This window comes from Haplochromis burtoni, unplaced genomic scaffold (assembly GCF_018398535.1).
Source record: "Haplochromis burtoni strain Fernald_Lab_line unplaced genomic scaffold, NCSU_Asbu1 Contig_21, whole genome shotgun sequence".
Taxonomy (NCBI): Eukaryota; Metazoa; Chordata; class Actinopteri; order Cichliformes; family Cichlidae; genus Haplochromis; species Haplochromis burtoni.
The window spans coordinates 1,012,420-1,034,137 of record NW_024582382.1 but is presented as its reverse complement, the minus strand read 5'-3'; the positions used below and the strand labels follow the sequence as shown (position 1 = coordinate 1,034,137).

Genomic DNA, 21,718 nt, shown 5'->3' with positions numbered 1-21,718 from the left:
CTGCTTAGTGCTGAAGTCCACTATCAGCTCCTTTGTCTTACTGACGTTTAGAAGGAGGTTGTTCCTCTGGCACCAGTTCTCCAGATTCCTAATCTCCTTCAGGTAGGCCGTCTCGTTGTTATCAGAGATCAGGCCCACCACGACGGTGTCGTCAGCAAACTTGATGATGGTGGTGGAGCTGGTAGTGGCCACACAGTCATATGTGTACAAAGAGTACAGCAGGGGGCTCAGAACACACCCCTGGGGGGCTCCAGTGCTGAGAGTGGTGGAGGCTGAGACATGTCCGCCCATCCTTACTGCCTGTGGTCTGCCAGTTAGGAAGTTGGAGATCCACTGACACATAGATGAGCTGAGTCCCAGATGCTCCAGCTTGGTGGTGAGTGTGGAGGGAATTATGGTGTTAAATGCAGAGCTGTAGTCTATGAAGAGCATTTTAACATAATTCCCCCTTCTAGTGTCCAAGTGAGTGAGTGATGTGTGGAGGAGATGAGAGATGGCATCGTCTGTGGAACGATTTGGACGGTAAGCGAACTGTAGTGGGTCCAGTGTGTCTGGTAGTGAAGAAATGATGAAGTCTCTGACCAGGCGTTCAAAGCACTTCATCACTACTGAGGTGAGGGCTACAGGGCGATAGTCATTGAGAGAAGCAGGGTGGGGTTTCTTCGGGACAGGAACAATGATGGACTCTTTGAAGCATGTGGGGATCACCGACTGAGATAAAGAGATGTTGAATATCTCAGTGAACACAGGAGCTAGCTGGTATGCGCAGTCTCTTAGGATACGACCTGGGATGCCGTCTGGTCCTGCTGCTTTCCTGGTGTTCACTCTCTTGAAGGCTCTCCTTACTTCATGCTCGGAGATGACGAGCACGTTTCCGGTGCTGGCAGTATCTTCCTGTCTGCAGCCGTTAGCGCCGCTAACACTAGCATTGTTGGAGACCTTAGCTGCAGCCTCGAAGCGAGCATAGAAAGTGTTCAGCTCGTCTGCCAGAGTCACGGCCGCGTTCGTCATACCGGTTGTTGGTGCTTTATAGTCCGTTATTGTCCTTAGTCCCCGCCACAGGCTCCTAGAGTCACTCTGTTGGAGTTGTGACTCTAGTTTCCTCCCGTAGCGCTGCTTCGCCTCTTTCACCGCCCTCCGCACGTTATATGACGCGGCTTTGTACGGGTCCATGTCCCCCGTCATGAGTCCCGTGTTGTAGGCAGCGGTGCGGGATCTCAGAGCGTCGCGGATGGTTTTATCCACCCACGGCTTCTGGTTGGGAAACGTTGTGATAGTCTTTGTCTCCACGGTATCATCCGCTAGTTTCCCGATGAATCCCACAACCGCTTCCGTAAACACGTTGACGTCATCGTCGGAGCTGTTTCTGAACATGCCCCAGTCTGCGTCATCGAGTGCGTCCTGTAACGCGGCCACCGATTGGTCCGTCCAGCGCGCGACCTTCCTCTGAACCGGAACTTCCTGTTTCAGCCTTTGTTTGTATTTTGGCATGAGGAAGTATGGCGGCGTGATCAGATTTGCCAAACGGGGGGCGGGATTGTGCCTTGTAGCCGTCCTTGACCGTAGTGTAGCAGTGGTCCAGTGTCCTTTCACCCCTGGTGGGGCAGGTGATGTGTTGATAAAAGTTCGGCGCTGCGCGTTTGAGGTTGGCGCTATTAAAGTCCCCCGTCACAATAAGCGCAGCGTCCCGGTGTTGTGTCTGGTGCTGTGTGAGTGCCTCATGCAGCTCGCATAAGGCGGTGACCGTGTCCGCTTGTGGTGGAATATAAACGGCACTTACAATGACCGATGTAAATTCCCGAGGTAGATAAAAAGGACGACACATGATGGACAGTAGTTCCAGATTTGGTGTGCAGGAGCGTGTGAGAGGAACAACGTTCGCACTGTTGCACCAGTTGTTGTTCACCATTAAACACACGCCGCCTCCCCTTGACTTCCCCGAGTCCCGTGTCCTGTCCATGCGGTGAACCGAGAAGAACTCGGCCGGCTGGATGGCGTGGTCCGGCACCGCTGGGTTCAGCCATGTCTCGGTGAAGCAGAGGAGATTGCAGTCCCGAATGTCTCTCTGGAACTTTATCCTGGCCCTGAGGTCGTCAAGCTTGTTCTCCAGTGACTGGACGTTGGCGAGCAGGATGCTAGGCAGAGGTGTGCGGTGTGCACGAGCTCTCAGCCTGTTCCTGACGCCGCTTCCCTTTGTTCTCCCTCGAGATCTCACTCGGCCAGCTCGGATCCGGAGTTAAAAACTTCGAATTGTGAGTACATTGTATACCAATAGAAACAAGAGTGTCACTGTCATACCTAATGTACCCAATGGTGATGATTTTGCCGATTTAGAAACGCACATCACACTATGGTGGATTTCTCCATAATATGTCTACAGAATTTTGAACTGTAGACCTATTTAGAATATGTATATGTATATATAACCATGAATAACCATTAAAACTGTTAAACACTGTCCCCATTTTTGTATAATTATCTATTTCAGGATCAATCAACACTCATTCCAAACTAGTATATACATTCAAAGCAATGACAAGAATTCTTGCATGTGTCAGCTCTGTTTTCCACACTCTGAAAAGCCAGTGGACCCCACCCCCACCCCTGTCCCAACCCTTCTTTTGAGCTCTCTTTTAATCTAAATTCTAAATGAATTAAATGGATAAATGGATTCTGTTTTATTGTTGCATTATTTTTTTTATATTCCGGGCATTTGTGCTTGTAGATAGCCACATAATGTACTCACATTTATACACATTATGTACACATCATTTTTCTCTTCTTACTGACTGCTCACATTGTTTTTAAGTCACACTGTAACTATCCATTCTTGCAGCACTATATGCTATAAGCACTTTATCTACCTCTCATTCATGGGCAATTTAGAATCACCTATTAACATAACATGCATGTTTTTGTACTGTGTGAAGAAGCTGTAAACCCACACTAGGTACTCACAGTTTTTTCCTTGTTTGTTTGTTGTTGTTGTTTTCCAGGATAAAATCTATAAGTTCTTCAAATAAACCCAATTGAGTTTGTTTGGAATGGTTTTGTTTATTTGTTTGTTTTGTTTTGTTTTTTCTTGTGGCAAAGACCTAATTGTTTTTCAGTCAATGTCCTTAACCAAGTTAACCGAGCAAGAGATGGATGGATGAACAGACATCAGAACCCCTGTAAAGAAGTAATTTTGGCATTCATGCCTTGCAGAAGTATCAATCTGCTGTTGTCTGTTTTAATACATTGTTGTTTAGTAAGGCCTCCATCACAACTACATCTGTTCTAAAAGAGCTTCTTAGGAGAGACATTTTTTTCATTTTTTATCAATAGATATTATTGTTTTTTAAAGATATATTTTCCATTTATCATAAAAAAAAAAGTTACAGTAAATGAAGTTCTAAGAATGTAATTTAATTTCGCTGCCTAAACAAGACCAAAATTGTTGTAATTGATGATTTTAAAGAGGTTCAGAAGAAGTTGCACCCGCCTTTGTGAACAGAGAGAAAGTATCTGATGGGGTACCAAGAGAGGAACTGCGGTGTTGCATGGGGAAGTCTATATTGATGTGGTGACCTGTGTGGTAGGAGTGGCAGATGGATTCAAAGCAATGATAAATTGTATAGATTTTAGACATTGTGATCTTTAGTGATAGTAGAGATCAATCGGAAGACAGCCTGGAGAGGTGGAGCCATACTCTGGAGACAAGAAGAATTTAAGTCATTATAGAATAGTAATATAGAATACATGTGTGTGAATGAGAGGAAGGCAGGTCTAATGATGAAACTGCAATGGGTAAAGGCAGTGGAGGTGGAAGAGTATAAGTACCTTTTGCAATATATACATTTATATGTGTACAAAATATATTCAGCAATATATAACACAAGCAGAAAATGAAAGGGGAAAGGTTCATTTGCATGAACTTCATCCTGACCTCTGGTGGTCAAAGAGACTCTAAAGCTCAGCTCTTACTTTGAACAAACCAACCGGAAGTACTACTGCGCTATTGCACGTGAAATGACAACAGTAGCGTACAACTGTTGTTCCTCCTGGAGACCACTGGAGGGAAGTGAAAGTGAACCACGTTAGTAAATGATTATCTTAATAGTTAAGTTAATAGTATTTGTGTTTTTTGATTAAATATAACGTTTAGGACCAAGTTTAAGTCGCCAAAACTGTCAAAAAAAGTCCTCTAATTTACGCAAGTCGAAAGCACCACACGAGCCTCGTTCGGTTCTTGTTTAAGTGAGTTTCCATTATCTCAGGCGGTAAGTGAAACAATTAAGGAAACACACATACAGCAACATAAAGAAAGTATTCTGTTTTCTAGAGCAATGAAGAAATACTACTACTCCTAGTCCTACTACTACGACTACTACTACTACTAATAATAATAATAATAATAATAATATTAGTAGGAGTAGTATTAAAGAAGAAGTAGTATAAATATACGATAAATGCTATGATATTATTTTCCATTTGGCTCGACATGGTATCTATATTCTGAAAAGAAATCAAACAATTTCGCTTTACAATTATTTTGAATGACTAATACTCTTTATATCACCACCATCAGTTATTGATACAGTTTCTAATAATGCTATCTTCAAATGATCAGTTGACACAATGGTAACTACTTGAATAACGTTAGGACAACTCTAGTTTTTTCAAGGATTAAACTCAATGTTGTGCAGTGCAGGCCTAAATGTTTTCAGAGTCAAACAAAACTATGAGAGAATGTGAATTTCGAGGCTTCTCTGTCCTCCTTACATTGGCTCCCTATAAAGTTTAGGTTTCAATTTATACCGCTTTCTATTAGTGAACTACAAGAGCCATCGATCTCTTAGAACAGCTGATCAGTGCTTGTTGGGGATATCTAAGTCTGCCCTAAGGACAAAGGAGACCGCTTATGGGACTGTGGCTTGCAATATATGGAACTTACTGGGAGTGAAGTAGTCTAAGTTAATAATGAGAGTGTGCAGGCTTGTTTACATTTAGTTTTATCTGTTTATACCATTTAAATAGTTGTATCTTAAGTTTTCTCCTAAATTGCATTTTTGTTTTTGAAGCACTTCTGTTCTTGAAAAAATTCTATATAAGCTTTACTTACTTACTCTGTTCAGTGTAGCTGTGATTTAAAACTCTTTCAACTGTGTCACATTTCCCCGTGTTGACCAAATGTTTCTTTTTTTGTGATATCACACCTAGTGGCACTCACCTTTCCTTTTTCCCTGAGAGCACTGTTATGTCACTGCAAGAGGTGGAGCCTGGAAGTTCTGCCTTGTACTTGGGGACAGAATAGGGTGGAGCCGCAGCAGCAGGGGGAGCTATGGGTGGAGGCTGGGTGTGAGAAGGGAAATCTGTGACTGGGTGCTTTCACAGGGAGCAGAGGCATTTGACTCAGGGTACACATGCTTGAGCTGTGAGAGGCCCTACTCCCCTTGGCTGGCTGGCATCCCGGAGCAGAGGCAGAGAGAGACAGAGAAAGTTGAATGCGAAAGACTGAGGGTGAAGAGAATTTTAACTGTAAAGCAAACTACAAAGAGGGAAACAAGTGGTAAAGAAAGTTGTCTAAGCGGTAGGAAAGAGAATAAGGGACTAAGTTGAGTTCAGCGTGGCTCCTCTAGATTATTTTTCACCAGGGTATTTTTATCTGTAGTGAGCGTGCAAGCAGTTTGTATTTGGAATTGAGAGCAATGGCTGATACAGGTGTCAAGAAGGAGCATGGAGCCCTTGCAGAAGTGTCTTACGATGATGAAGAGGTCGCTCTGGTGGGTGCCGCCACAGAGCCGGCAGTAGATGACGATGATCCAGCTGAGGCGACCGATCCGGTGCTGGCAACTGGCTCGGGGGGGAAGAGTGAAGCGCAGATGAATGGGGTCATGATTCTGTCTCTGCTCGACAAGATTATCGGGGTGGTAGATCAGATCCAGCAGACCCAGAATGGGCTGGAGGCCCGGCAAGAAGGCATGGAGAAGTCAGTGTCAACCATCCAAGGGGAGCTGTCTAAGTTGTCCAAGAATCACATCGACACCGCCAACACTGTCAACAAAATGCTGGAGAAGGTACGCAAGGTCAGCGTCAACGTCAAGACAGTACGCAGCAACCTCGAGAAGCAGGCGGGCCAGATCAAGAAGCTGGAGAGCAACGAGTCTGAGCTGCTCAAGAGACGCAACTTCAAAGTCCTCATCTATCAGGTGAAATGGCATCTATGTGTGTAGGTCATAAAGTAATGAAAATTAAATGATTAATCTATTAGATCTGGCTGTTATAAATATAAATATGTACTTGTTAGAGATGTGTTGCATTTCCCACATCACAAACAAAGGTTGGGAAGAAGTGTGAAATTCACTTGAAAGGCTCTCAGAACTACCTTTAGACCTCATCTCACCAGAGGGAGAGAGACTCACACTGCAGCATGAGTTGACCCTTGTTGGGAAAATGAAAAGCGGACTAACAGTTTTTTGGGGGGATGCAGGATGGCTCGCTCTGTGGTTTCCATGACATAAATGTCTGAATCACTTTTTCCTAAACCCTAAATCAGGCTGTGATGTTTACCAACTATTCATCAGCTTTGCTTTCCACTACTTAGAAGCCGTTGAGTAGTCAGAGGTGCATTTGTCCTTCCACAAGTGAAGGGAAAGCCAGTAGCTGCCATGGAAAATAAAAACAGGTAGTGACCTCTCACACTCCATGAGATTATCCAGTGAAACCATATAAAGATGAGTGGGTGTAAATAAAAATATAAGGCCCATGAAATATGGCATGAAGGGCTACTTGAGACAGAACCAACGCCCCACCCCTGAGTGCCCAGCAGACGCATAGTTGGCAGGCTGCTCCCATGTAAGATGAAGATGTCGTTTTTATTGTGAAGATTTCCCAGAAGAGCAGCACACTTAACATTCATGCATTCACACTGTACAAGTTCACACTTGACCACATAAGTGGTTGAGTGTGAGCACTGGGCCAGGCTCAGTTTTATTTCACGTGGCAAGTGTCAGAAAATATGACATGTGACACTGACCAATTCTTTTTTAGCAAGGCATTTTCTTGTGCTCTTGTTCTGGAATAAATCTCATGACAGCATAAGAAAATTGATTCAGCAGCAGTCACTTTATGCACACAACACCAGAGCATCTGTTTAAAAAACATTAGTAATAGTGAATCTGAGGGCTGCAAGCCTCGCGTGAGTAGAGCTTACTTCAGGCTCTATATTGGCAGGCACAACGTTTTCACATCAGCCTCCCGGGATGTCCACTGTGGGAGCAGGTTACACTACTGGCATCTTGCAGAAATCCAATCATAGATCCTAGACCTTTAAATTACACTGCAAAGCAGGTGCCTCCTGCTGTTTTTGACACTACATGTTGTACTGCAAGCCAGTGTGTAAATTTGGTTGTCTATGTTGCAGGTTCTTTATTTAAATATGTTTGTAAATGTGCAGTTTTCTTTTAAGAAGCTACTAAACTTTTCAAATCAGATTTAAGTAATTTATTTTTGTTTACTTATGATTGCAGACAGAGCATGAATCACCTCTTGCTATTTTCTCACCTGTGACGCACTTATCGCTGGCTGCACTTGATCGTTGTGATATTTTCAAAGCAGTTGTAGGAGCTGGTGATCCCATGTTGCAGTAGCTGTTTTGGGCTCACGCAGTCTATTTATTGCCAGTGAATGGTTGCACTGTGTCCAGTTTAATTGACTGACAGATATTGGCAGCAGTGCAAATTTAAAGCTGGCTCGCAGTCAAGTTTCACCACTTTCCACCATCTCCATGTGTGTTAATGTGTTAGAGTGGGAAAAGTTTAAGATTAGAACTAGGTTAAGGATAAGGTAAGGATTACTGTAAACTATGTAGAGGTTAAGTTAGGTATCTGTGGAATTAGTGTCAGGTAGTGTACCAGCGGGTGAGTGTGTGTAAGTGTTGGTGTGTGTGCGTCTGTGCCAATATCCTCGCTAATGTTGGCCTTCACCGACACTGTCAGTGAAGGCAGAACGTGAATGAGATAAATGAAACTTTTTCAATGTAGGATTTTGTACTTACTTACATTAACTACAGGTTATTTTTCTTGTGTCTGTTTTTGCTGTTTGTTATGCGAATAGCCACATCGTCTAGGAGTTCTTGGCCCAAAAGGCTTTGACAGGGATGCTTTAAAATTAAACCTGCAAAGGCGATAGCTTTCAGGATACCCTGGTAACAGAAGGGCGTGACGGTGAAACCAGAGGGGTGGGGAAGCATTCAGCTCTTTACTTGATTAAAGAGCTCAGTGCTTCCTGCTTGGGTTGGCTGTCGTTAAGGAAGTAGAGCTGGTCATCTACTAATTAAAAGGTTGGTGGTTTGATCTCTGGCTGCTCAAGTCTGCATGCCCAAGTATCCTTGTGCATGATACCGAGCCCAAAGTTATAAAGGTACAATATTGCATATCACAAATATTTAATAATAAATATAATAATAAAGTATTTAGGCCTAAATATATTTCTGTTGATGAAGTTTCTTGTAACAACACACCTGAGCAGATAAATCACAAAAAGTCCTCATTAACTCCAGAATTGCTCTAATTAAAAAACAACACTTTCTTTTTTTAGTTTACAATTTAAACTATATCCCATGGACAACTTATGCACAATTCTGAGGTTGTTTTAGATCCATGTCTGTGAGGGTCTTCCTTTTCTCTCAGCACAAGACACGCCTGGTTAATCTGTAGGCTTCAGATGACCAGTGTTTTCAATGAGCCTCTGTCTTTAACACCCTTTCTGACTGTTGCGTTCGGTATTGCTGCCATTTGTGGATCGCATGTCATATCAAGAGGAGCAACTGTGAGCCCAGGTTTATTTCCTCATCCCCATTAATCTCATGCAGCAGGCATTTGACTATTTTAGTGCTTCCAACCAAGGCACACTTCCTGTTTTTTGTTTGCTGATTGCAGTAGCTGTCAGAGGAAATAAACCCAGAGCCAAGAGATAATTTGATAAATCTAGACTGCAGCTTCTTAATTAAAGCTTTATGGTAGCTGTAATGTTAGAGCTGTAAATATTCTCAATTTTTTGGTGGATTTTTTGGTGGATTCCAGTAATGATGGAGTTGTACTTTTTGAAACACAAAAAGAAATTAGCCTTTCCCAAGCATGATTACTAACAAAAATAAAAGTAGAGCTTTCTTAGCTTCCTGCTTTTTTCCCAGCTCTATGACAATTATAAAAGATTGGTCATAACCAAACAGAGCAGGCACAGCTATGTCAGTTTTATAGGCCTTTAGTTAGCTTAGTCAAGGGTGTGTAGTTTATTTTACCAAGGGACCACATAAGAACTTAAACTGAACTTAGTTCTACTAAGTTTGGGCCCCTTGGGAAATTGCCCACTCCTGGCTTAAACAGTTGCTTTTCAAAACCCTTAAAAGGTCCTACCACTGACTTAGACCTACACTATGTCCCATATGGTCTGCCTAGGCAATATTAAAGGACTAGTATCAAAGACGGGGTCCTGCTGTGTCAACTTCAGTGGATTTAGTGTCATTTGAGGGAAAAGAATAATTAGCATATCTACATGCACAGCAAACCAATCATTATTAATGAGCGCTCTGGCATCTATCAAGTAAATACAGTTTAATGTTAATGGAATGGACCGATCATGCATATGTGCATGGTCACTCCCAAAGATTGACCCAGGAAAACATGACATGTACTAGTAGGTATCCAACATTTTGCAAAGTTTTACTTTAAATGTGAAAAGTAACCATGAATTTTAAATTGCTGTAATTCAACCAATCAGATCTCTCTGTGTTTTGTAATGCTCATTATCTATGTAATTATGTGGATTAATCTAGTTTATGCAATATGATATGGGTATGTCAGTCAGAGTGTGAGACAGTACTGCTGTGTGTCTGGAATTAGGGTGTGTTTGGCTGCAGCTCAAGGACAGTGATATCCATGTGGTCAACTCTATCAGGGAGATGTAAGCTTCTCGGTTACAGGCTGCTTATTCCACACTAGCCCCACAGACCTTCCAGAGCTCAAATCGCAGCCAACAAGCCTCACCACCAGCATAAGCCTACTTTTCTCTTATAGCTTTTCACCGTGCCCAGACTGTTTAATAACCCAGTTCAATTTACTCCAAACATAGCGATTCAACCAAAGCTCTTTTGCTCTTTCAGCTCAATAAATCTTTGTTTCTAGGTAGAAAGTGGGTCTCAGGCTCATTAAATACAGGGTTGTTGTGAAGTACTTAGCAGACTCTTGCAAGCAATAGCAACAAACTCTACCAAAAAGCACTCAACCGGCAGCACAAAGTTAGTGTTGTGATTCATCCTGCTGGCATCTCTCTGCCCCTCCTGCCAGCATACTCACTTGTTCTCCTCCCTCCTCAGTTTCTCTCCCTTATCACTCCCCATCAACTCTGCATTAGCCCTTTTTACTCCCACTCAGACTTCTAATCCACATTTAAACGTCATTCACTCCTCTCAGCCTCTCTTCGGTTGGTCTTTCTGTACTCCTCTACCCTGAAAGATCCTGCCGACTCTACGTTTAAGTGTTACAACTTAGCTACAAAGATGAACTCTGTGTGGATACAGTATTCAAAATGCTCATGTTGGTAGTTTCCCTTTTGTGACTTCATGGAGTCAAAATGCTCTTGCTTTAAGCTTTTCTTTGCCAAATTTGGATATACTCCTCTAATCGCTCTCTCTTTCCTTCTCTCACATATTTCGTTGACAACAGGGAACAACTGAGCTCAACCCAATGAGTAACAGTAGCCCTTTTTCATTCTGTTTGGAACTCCTTTTTATTTTTGAGCGTCCTAAGCCATTATCCTTTTGCGGCAAAAATACTGCTTTGTCATCTGTGTATCAGCTGCCGTCCTCTGCTATTGTTCGGGTTGTCTTTCTGTTTTCTTTGCTTTGGTTTATTTTGCAGGAAACAACATAAATATACAAGATTGTGTTGAAAAAGACAGTTATTTAGAACAGTTAAGACTGGCTAAGGACCAGAGGTTGGGTAGGATAATTGGATAAATGTTTGACAAACAAGCATGCAGGACATTTCCTCTCTGATCTACTTTTTCAGATCAAGTGTACAGCACGGTGTGGTTTCACCAGAAGCTGAGGTTGGATTTGCTGAGAGTGTTACTCTATCCCTTCCTGTGCTTCTCACGCTAAAGTATACAGTTTATACAGCAGAAAGAGGACCCCTTGCTACTTCAACACGTGAAAACAGTGTACATGTGTATATATATTTTTGAATTACTATATTAAATATGGCTGATAATTTTGCCTGTGATTGCTTAAGTTAGCTGCTGTGTCAGCTCAGTCTTACACAGCACTTACAGAGAATATGTCATTGACAGGATGTAGTGCACTAGGGAGATTTTGACATAGTGCATAGAGATGTTGTTTAAAGGAAATGGGGCTAGTGTTGTGTTACGCATGAAAACCAAAAAACCCTCACCATTACCTGCGACATCAGTGTGCATATGTATCAGCATTATCTTTATATCTAATGTTTTCGTGTGAGCTGTTTGCCTTGCTCTGCAAGAGATCATTCTGTGGTGCGTATTTTAAAATAACCATATTTCATGTGTCCTGAATTCAAGCCACAGCTGCCTTCCCATCTCACCAAACATCCCCATCCCACAGCAGCAGACATGATTTACCAGCTGGGGCCCTGATCGGGCCACCCCTCAATTTTGTCATTTGTAGTTGTCATCCAGCTTCTTGGCCAGCTAACAGACATGTGTCCTCATACCACATCACAACTTGGTGGAAGCTTCTGATACTCTCTGGGCTGTTTATTCCAAGATTTGTAGGCACTAGGCACACCCTTCATCTACAAGAGCACAGCCAAAAAAAAATAAAGTTGGCCAAATGATATGACTTGGTATATTTAAGGAAACTGTTATGTTGCCTGTTGCTATAAATACACCAGTAGCAATGCAACGAAATGCCATAGTGTCCTATTTCATTGAGTGGGTGTGAGTTTAACAATGTGGAGTACCATTTGATTGATAAATTGAATTACAAATGGCAAATGTGGATGTTTCTCTTTGTATTTCTTGTAATTGTGTATATGCTGTCAATTGTATATAAGATTTGTTCAATCGAAAGCTTTCCTGTTGAATATCATTCACACATCTTTACTGTAAGTGGACACTTCACGACTCCCTGCATATATAGGTGTCTCTTAAAGACATATAGATATGTTTACTATTAATATGACCAAATGTTATTCTTGTAATTTAACATGAGTGCATGTGAAAGTAAGATCTGGACTGTGCAAGCCGACAGTCTAAAGTGCTACAGTCAGGTTTCCCAGTGGTATGTTTCGCTGCTGCTGTGACGGCTTGCTCTTCTTGTCACTGGCATGTGAATTATAGGCTGTCACTCAGCGTGTGCCAGGACACCGTGGGTTTTGTGTACCCTTGGCATTAGATTTTGCATGCACATGGATGTTTTGGATGATTAATCTATAAATAATGGAAACAGTACTTAAATTATGTTAACAGTGTAAGAGGCGAACTTTGAAGGTGAAATGTGCTTGTAAGCTCACATATAAGTACATAATTAAGACTAAGTGTACAATAACATTGATGAGTTACTGAATTGACTGCAATCCCATTTTTAATATGTCATCAGCATCATTAATTTGCTCTGAATTAATACTAGAGTCAGTTACTGATTTGGTTGAGTGTTGCGTTAACATGAGTAAAATGCACTTACTTGATCATAACATTACATAATATTATAAAGAAGTAATTGGCTTTTTTTTTTGCAGAAAAGAATAAGGTTACAATAATAACACTGTCCCTTAAAGAAGACATGTTCATAGTAGATTATGCAAATGCATGCATACACACACTGAACATTTTAAAATGTGAGATTTGATCATTTCTAAAACTACATCCTATTCTTACCTTGGATATAATACATTTGGATATAATACCATGTTATATAATACGTTTCCAGCACTCTGGCTTTTAGCTCAGACAGGGACGTAAATGGAAAAGTAAATTTTCCATCTTCGCATGAAACTAACCCAGCTGGGATTCCAGTGGTTTCACAGTAATGGATGTGGGAAGGCTGGGCTGGGGAAAGGGCTTCCCCATTTATGAAATAACAAATTACTGCAAGAGAAAAAAAACAAGAAACTCCCTTCCTGTGGTATAAAATATAACATGGCATTGCCGTATTGACTGCGTGGTATAAAGAAGTCCTCTTTTTTGCAATGAATGTGACTACAGACAGCTGAAGTGGCTGTTTTTGCCCCATAACCCACAGGACACTTTAACAAGATGCCGTCAGGGCAATTTGTGTAAAACGAATAGGGGAGCTTCATGAAACATTGTATTCTTAGTCGCAAACCCCAAACTGCCTGAAGAAGAACGCAGCTAATCTAGTCATCTGTGCATTGCTTGAGCCTTATTTGGGAAAGCATGGGAGGCCTCAATATTAATGACCAGAGTACATTAACGTCCTTATTTTAACCTCCACACACTCGTTGGGGATCAAAGCATCGTGATTCAGGCCATTGCAACGCTCTAACACACAAACCTTCTACTCTGCTTCTTGTCAATCTTTCATTTAGCCTTTTTCAGTTCTCGGGGGGGGGGCATACGGGTCAATGAGATCACTCATTGTGAAAGCTAAGTGCACAGCTGCAAGGACTGCTAAGGATCAGACAGCTGCTCCTGTGACTCACTGGAGAGGCCTTTCATCACACTGCCTCAAAAGGATTGGTGTGTGTCTGTTTTTCACTTGAGTAGGTGGATCAGGGTTGTCTGTTTTATTGGCACGGGTTGATTATCTAACAATAGTCCGGCTTGCTACCTACCAAAGGCAACATCAGTAATTAATGAACTGCGTTGGTTTTTTAAATCTGACATTTATCATAGGTGCAAGTAGGGAATTAAAAAAAAACCAAATGTTTGCAGTTAATCAAAGCAGAACAAAGCCACAAACACCTTTACATTATGATTACACATACCACAAACTGAAAGCTGCGCAACCACCTTCTAGACACGTGCTGAGCAGAGAACACAGTCACTGTGTTGTGCATGTGCAACACTTCTGACTTTTAATCATCTTGGCTTGACAAAATGATGCTAAAATCTTGTCAGCGACACAATAAGTATGCAAGAATGTTCAACACAGTGGGTTAGTAAGGGTCTTTTAGCAGATAGAGAGACAGCGACATGCCAGCAGCTTTAGTCAGAACGTCTGTTGTCTCAGTATAGTGCTAATTGAGGACACTGTTTCCTCTGTTGTCCTTGGTAACAGACTGTATGAGTCAGACTAGTAACATTAAGCCTCTGACAATTAAAAGGTGCTGCTGTAAAGAGTTTTAATTAAATTATATTTCAGGCAGGTTTTTAACCTTGATTAGAAACATTGTTGTTGAATTTTTCATTAAAAACCAATTTCCTCAAAGCCAGAGGGTTTGATCTCCCACAGGTGTAATGATTCTCAGTGTTTTAATCTTTTCCTGCTTCACTTTTCTGTTTCAACTGTTTTTCCATAATTGATTTAGCTGTTTTCCACCTTTTTCTTTTTCTAGGATTCACGCCATTCGTTGAGTAGAGCGCACTTACTCCGTCACTTTTCCCCTGGAGCTTGTTAGCAAACGCACACAGAAATGCAGTGCTCACTTTTCCACAGCGATTAAGTGGAAGGAGTAAGGAAGGTAACACAGGGACGCAAATGGAATTACTATATTTGTCCTCAAGCTCATAAGGGGCGTGCACACAGGAAGAGACAAACAGCAATGCTGTAACTGTTAAGGAAATCACTCAAAGTCCTGTACAAAAACTTTGCTGCAGTGGAGTGTTTCGTGTTGAGTGATTCGCTTTTTATGTAAATCAGTGTTAATCTCTCAACTTGTAATCTCGCTCTTAAACCCAGACAGGGTTTATCACAGTTTCCATAGAGTGGGCTGTATCAGGTTTTCAGAATGTAAACAGTGAAACTTTCCCATGAGCCTAGAAAGGCTAATTGAAGATTTTATAAATGTGAAGTGCGACGCAGTACTCAGATTCATCATTATAATTTCTAACAGAGTTATTCTTAGAGCTCACATAAGCTTGTGACAAATAGATTTGTATATAGTATGTGTTTAAGTTGTAGACTAGGTTTGAGGAATAGCCTTAAATACTGAAATGTTGATCTCTACACTCTAACATGTTGCAACTAGACCTATAGGCTATATCGCAAAAAAGAGGCATCCATATAAAGGGTTTTTTTCTTTGTTTGTCATATATTTATGTTTAGGAACTATCTTAAAACAGACAATCATGGATTGCAGTGTTGGCCAAAATGGAACTGGTCGAGATACACTTTCTAGTTTTAAAAAAAGCAGCTTTTACGGTAAATATTTAGGACAGAACAAGACAAAAATGAATAAAAGAGAATAGAAAATGCTGAAGGAGCAATGCTTTTTTTCTTCATCAGTTTTAAGTAAAATGTTTGTCATTTTTCTCACAAAAGTATTTCGGCCAATGATTTGATTTGCATTACATAGCTCTAGTGAGGTGCAGTATAACAATCAGCCTCTTTCACCATGTTATGTATGATTTCGCCTGTTTCCTGCCAGGCACTGCTGTTTTCCATTGGCTCCACACTTTCTTTTCAAGTGCTCAGTATAGCTTCATGGGAAAAACTGCGAATAACAGTGTCTCTGTTTCTGTCGGCTTACATTACTCATACTTGCTCTCAGTTACGCCATTTTCATGCCTTTTCTTTGTGTTATGTCAAAAGCACAAGACACAAATAATATAATGTATATATTTGCACATAAAAATTCTGCAGGAAAATCTGAGAAGGGGAGGAGGAGCTGGTGTATACTTTCTAAGGTCACCTAAATAAATTAAATGAATTTAATTAAATGAACACATTTAATTCTGTGTCTGGCTATCATGAAGTGTGTATATAGAAGTTGTCTTATATATGAGGTCACATTTTACAACAGCAAATGGGAATCTGTTGCAGTATTATGTGTTTATGCGTTCAAAAATATATTTAATTATCATCTCATTACTCAGCCCTACTGTGCTCACTGAGCTAACCTGCAAAACATTTGCATTATATATTTTAGTTTAAGAGGAATATGCTCAGCAACTGCCGAACATGTGCCAATATATTGTTGTAGACATGTCAGCTGTTTGTCCAGCTAAACTTCACCTCACTACCCACCAGAGACAGCATGAGGGGGTGGTTGCTATGGTGATAGAGCGTTGTGTTTATCCGTTGCTGTGTGGGAGGGGAAGGGAGGGAGCTTCTTAGTGGTGCAGTAGTCAGCAGCCAGAGAACAGTACATGGAATCCAGAGAGCGGGAAAGGCCAGCCTAAAATAAACCCACACAGAGTGGGTCGAGCAGGTTTATACTATATACAGTGCTGAATATGGTTGCAATGTCCATTTTATGATAGGATCGCGTGGCAGTATTTGAATGGTGCAGAGATATGTGCTACTGATGTGATCTGACAGGTGTTTGTCTTTTACAAGTTAGGAATAAGAGCTGATAATACAGGTCACTTAATATTTAGTGTTATACTAGTGATATTACAGTTGTTATATTACAGTAGGAAACTATTAATTATCAAAAAACTATAACTTTCAAACCTTAAGCCAACTTAGAGCATGGATTTTTAAAATTTTGATGACCATGTGACAAGTAAAGGAACCAAAACACAATTTAGGGCCACACAAGAAAAAAAGCCCCTGTGTTTGTAATGTGTTGTTTCAGAATAATGGCGGTTTATGCTGGTAGCTAATGCTGATGCAGTGTACTTCAGCTTTTAAAGTCTTACTGACCCCTCAATGTACTTTAGATCAGCGGTCCCCAACCCCCGGGCCTCAGACCGGTACCGGTCCGTGAGTCGTTTGGTACCGGGCCGCGAGAGTTGAGGTTCAGGTGTGAAATGTATGGTTTTCAGGGTTTTTATCGGTTTTCAGCGTTATTTTGTTATCGTTTTTATCGTTAACTCGGTTTTCCTGGGTCTTTTCACGTGTGTTATGAATAAATCTTCTTTTTTTCGGTACCGGTACTAGTTTTATTTTGTTGTATTTATCCGCCTTAAAGGCCGGTCCGTGAAAATATTGTCGGGCATAAACCGGTCCATGGTGCAAAAAAGGTTGGGGACCGCTGCTTTAGATGTCACATTTATGCAGCATTTGTCCTATGTACTTGAAGCACTTTATCTACATCACATCAGCAGTCAGTTTAGAATCACAAGTTAACTTAGGAAACCCACACAGGTACAGGGAGAACATGCAAAAAGCAAGAAAGAACAATGAGTATTCTTGCTGTGAAATGACTGAAATGCCATTTACTCCACCATCAAGTTACCTAAATTGTCATTTAAAGTGTGAAAGGGTGACTACTGCCTAGGCAGTATTCGCATTTAGGTGTATGCATTGTAATTATAGCAGCTTATAATAACAGTTTTATTCCCACCTTATTGAAATGTTTCTTTTTACAATTTTCAAATAAAGATGTGTCGTCCCTCATAGTGGAGATGATAAACAAACCTTTGCTACATGCGAGCAGCGCTGTGTCTGTTTCATCTGAGTCCGTGTTCTGCAGGATAATTATTTGTCTGATTGTGGCTCTTTAGCGGACTGATATTAGACAAAATAGATATGAGGCCTTTTATGCCTCTTAAATTAACTTCAGATGTAAACACTCAATGGTATTTGAACCTAGATGTCAGAGTGTGAACATCCTAAATATTCCTAAATATCTAGGTTGGTCTCATGAATTACTGATTTTTTTCATGTGTATCTACAAAGTCAGTGACTATAGTGATGGTGCACTGAGGTGTGGTTCAGCAGGGTGGGTCGACTGATCCCTCTATCAGTAACTGACAGTTGGGGGAATCACATTTCTATCATAGTACTGCTCCTCCCTTTGTGGATATCTGGAATGACACTGTCCTGCCAAACAACATGGAAATGTGGTCTACTTTGTTGACAGATGTAAAATAAAAAATTTAAGTGCTTTGATTTAAGGTTTTGTTTTTGTTTTATTGTAACTTGTAGGGGGGTATTCAAATAGATGCACATCCAAGTGGTTTGACAGGGTGATACCTTCCCGTGTAGCTTTGCATAGAACAAATACTATGGTCCTGCTTCTGGGCTTACGTATGCAGCAATTTCTGGTCATCTCTGAAACTGCTGCACTTTGCATTATGTGCTAAACCGAAACTATTCTAACCACTAAGTATTTCCAGTGAAATTTAACCACCAGTCTTTATTCTGCATTTTATTATCAACACTTTTGCCGACCAAACACAAGCTGAAATTGTCTACTGAGAGATTTAACTGAAGAGTAGGTCTTCAGACTTTTATACAGAAATGATATGTAAGTGGCAGGAAATAAACCTGTGGTTAGATGAACAAATTGTGAGCTTCAGTTTCATTATGACTAAAGTTGCAGATAATATAGGATTCCTTTCAGGTTTTACTAGTGTTTTAAAGACATACCATATAATACCTATAAATATGCCAGGCCACATTCTTTTATCTTTCATAACTAAAAATTTAAAACCATTTTGTTTGCACAATTTTCAGCATATAAGTGACACCACTAGATGGCACTCCGCACCAGCTGCACACAGTGACATGTTTACACTGACTACTTGATGAGGCATGACTCTGCAGAGTTTCAGGCTGATATTTGCAATTCCGTTGCCCATTATCTTAATTTTGTATAGGTGGTACATTTGAAAACATATTGAAACATATGCTATTTTTTACATTATTCATATAATACAATTAATGAAACATCATGTCCATTGAAATGTTTGTAAAAATTGTTGTAAAGCGTGTTTAACTCAGTCTCGCTCACTCTGCTACAGTGGCTTAATGCTCTTCCCTCTTTCTTTCTTTTCTATTTTGTCCCTTAGGACCAAGTGAAGCCACCAAAGGCATCCAAATCCAAGACAGTAGAGGCGGTAGAAAGTAAAACAGCGGAGGGCCTTGAACAAATCCCTGAAGAGGGACAGGAGGGACTCCCAGACAATCTTAATTCAGATGAAGAGGTGGTGATTGAAGAGGAGCTCATAGAGACTCGTACAAAGCGCCTCCAACGCACCACAAAAGAGCAAGTCGATAACATAAAGAAAGCCTTCTCCAAAGAGAAAATTGAGAAGACCAAACTAAAAACCAAGGAAAACTTGGAGAAGACCAAGCAGAGAACCCGTGAAAACTTGGAGAAGACAAGACAGAGAACCCGTGACAACCTGGAGAAAACTAAGCACAGTCTTGAGAAGAAGATGGGCAAGCTCGGGACCCGCATGACTCCCAACCAGGAGCGCAGGGCAAAGATGAAGAGTTCCAAAGAGAAGATGAAGAAGTCACTCACCCCTGACCACAAGATGTATGCTCGTTCCAAGACCTCCGTGTACCGCGTTCCCCCTTTTACCTTCCATGTTAAGAAGATCCGGGAAGGGGAGGAGGAGGAGGTGCAGAACACAGAGATGGTAGAAGTGAGCGAGGCCGAGGTTCAGCCAGGGGGAGAGGAGAACGGGATGGGTGTGCACGTGGAGGTGGAGGAAGGGGAGCTTGTCAGTGTAGACAGCCCCGAAATAGATACTCTGTTGGAGGTGACTGAAGACTCTGACCTGGTCAGGGTGGATACAGACCACCTAAAGAAAGCCCAAAGTGAATAGAGTCTCGTAGCTCCATGGGGCTGTGAAAGAAATTATATTAAGATGAAGAAGGAAACAGAATACTGATAAATGAATATAATCACAAAGACACCGTAGGGACTTTATAGATGATTACAATCTATGACATCTTATTTGTTTTCTGTTCTCTTTGTATTGTTCCCAACAGGGATAACTTTCATATTTGTTCATATTTAGCACTCAAATAATAGAAAGAAAGACAAAAACAGGAGTTATGTTACAGGCTGACTGGATATGCTACACTTAGAAATTAGAGTATTTGTTGTTTGTTGTTGGTTTGATTAGTTGTGTGGCTAAAAGAAAAACAAAACAATTGTTGTGATTAAGAGACAATATTTAGTGTGGCATTTGCCTTAACAAATATGGAAAAATGAAGTTCTTGGCAATGTTTGTGTTGTAATGGACGGGTGAAGTGATGTGAATGTGTAAAGAAAAATAAATGTAAAAGTTGTAGACGGATTCTTCTACAGAAGAATTAACAGGTGAAGAAAAGATCTGTTGCACTGGACTTAAACTAAGGCGTTTAACTAAACTGTACTCCATATTTCGTAAGATTACAAACATTTTCCCAAATGTTACAATACAGTGTTTCTCATTGTTAAGCACTTAAGTGTGAATGGCTGGAAATAGATGTGCAGTTTCTATTAATATATACTAGGAACCATGAACCTGTGACAAATTCAACTATTACAATGTTTAAATGCATAACACCACACTAAAAAGCAAAATATACTGTTGTATATGTGGGGTGGTAAATTTTTCAGCTCAATTTTCTGCTTTCATTAATATTGAAAAATGAATAACTGAATGAAAATATTAATAAGATTCGGAATGTCACTTTTGCAATAGTAAAAACAGTGTTTAATGAGGATACAGCGTTTGGTGTATCTGAACACGTTCTCACTAAGCTGCACATATTGCACTGCTGCGCAAAGGGGAGATGAAAAAGACTGTATCACCATGGTCACAGCTCATCACAGTGCTCATCACACTATTAAAATTTCTCAAAGTAATTACAGACAGAAAAAAAGATGGTCTAGAGAGACGCGAGATGACAGTTTAATGACCGCTGTATGTAATATGGAGAAGCTGAACTATTACAGGAACATCCAAAGCAAAAAACTACGAAAATCTGGTCGTAAATTATACAATTTGGTTGGCATAAGATGGAGAAAACAACCAAGCAGTAATGAATGTAAACTGGTATGGCAATGCACAGTCAGTCTTCTGATTTTGTAAGGCCGAGCATATCGTACTCCAGACAACAACAAGGTGAATGTATGTCTTCCATTTTGCCTCCCTGGAGACTTGAATGACCTTGATGTGGTGCAGACACACACGCAGAGGCCTACTGTGTAGCATCGACCACCATTAAAGTAATCAATGGGCGGGGAAATACAATTAAGGAGAGTGCTTGGTCAGAGCACTGCACAAACCAGAGAACATTGGGAAAGACAAAGGGGGGGGGGGGTCTATGTAAGGAAGGGAGAGACTACTAAATGGTGACACGTATGTGCATGTCACGTACTCAAGCATGAAGCTGAAATCACAAAAAACAATAAAGAAATCAGCCGTTGGCCTGTGAATTCACATGGACATGTTATTTTCATAGCATTAGCCTTTTGTTTATTTTACTTTTTATTTTTTTGTATTTTATTTTATTTTATTGGCAAAGACAACCTGTACTTTATCCATAATACTCGCTGGTTCCTTTAGAAGAAATGTGTGTTTTTGTCACCCTGTTTATTTTGTCTTGTTTTAAGCTGCTGGTTATTCAGAAAATGAGCTTCAACATTACTGCAACCTTATGTGACATAATATTACGCTTGGTGTTACTGATTTATATTCAAATAATGACGCTTGACTGATTATGTTGTGTTTAAGGCTTTTTATGCCTAACAAATTCAATATAAATAAACGCCTTACTAAATAATATTTAGTACCTGGCATCATTCTTACGAACCTGGCTGATAATGTTGTCTTGTTTGTCAGTTTATAAGTTTATTTGTGTTCCTTCACCTACCGTGACCAGAGGGTTGAATTACAACTAAAGGTA

General features: G+C 40.7%; 1 protein-coding gene across 1 annotated transcript; it reads left to right on the top strand.

The window, feature by feature from the left end:
• The first annotated feature begins 5,318 nt into the window (after nt 1-5,318).
• On the top strand, nt 5,319-21,595 carry cavin1a (caveolae associated protein 1a). Its single transcript, XM_005920342.3, has 2 exons — nt 5,319-6,191; nt 18,880-21,595. The coding sequence occupies exons 1-2, from the start codon at nt 5,691-5,693 to the stop codon at nt 19,642-19,644; spliced, it is 1,266 nt and encodes a 421-aa protein (XP_005920404.1). The 5' UTR covers nt 5,319-5,690; the 3' UTR covers nt 19,645-21,595.
• Nucleotides 21,596-21,718: the final 123 nt, after the last annotated feature.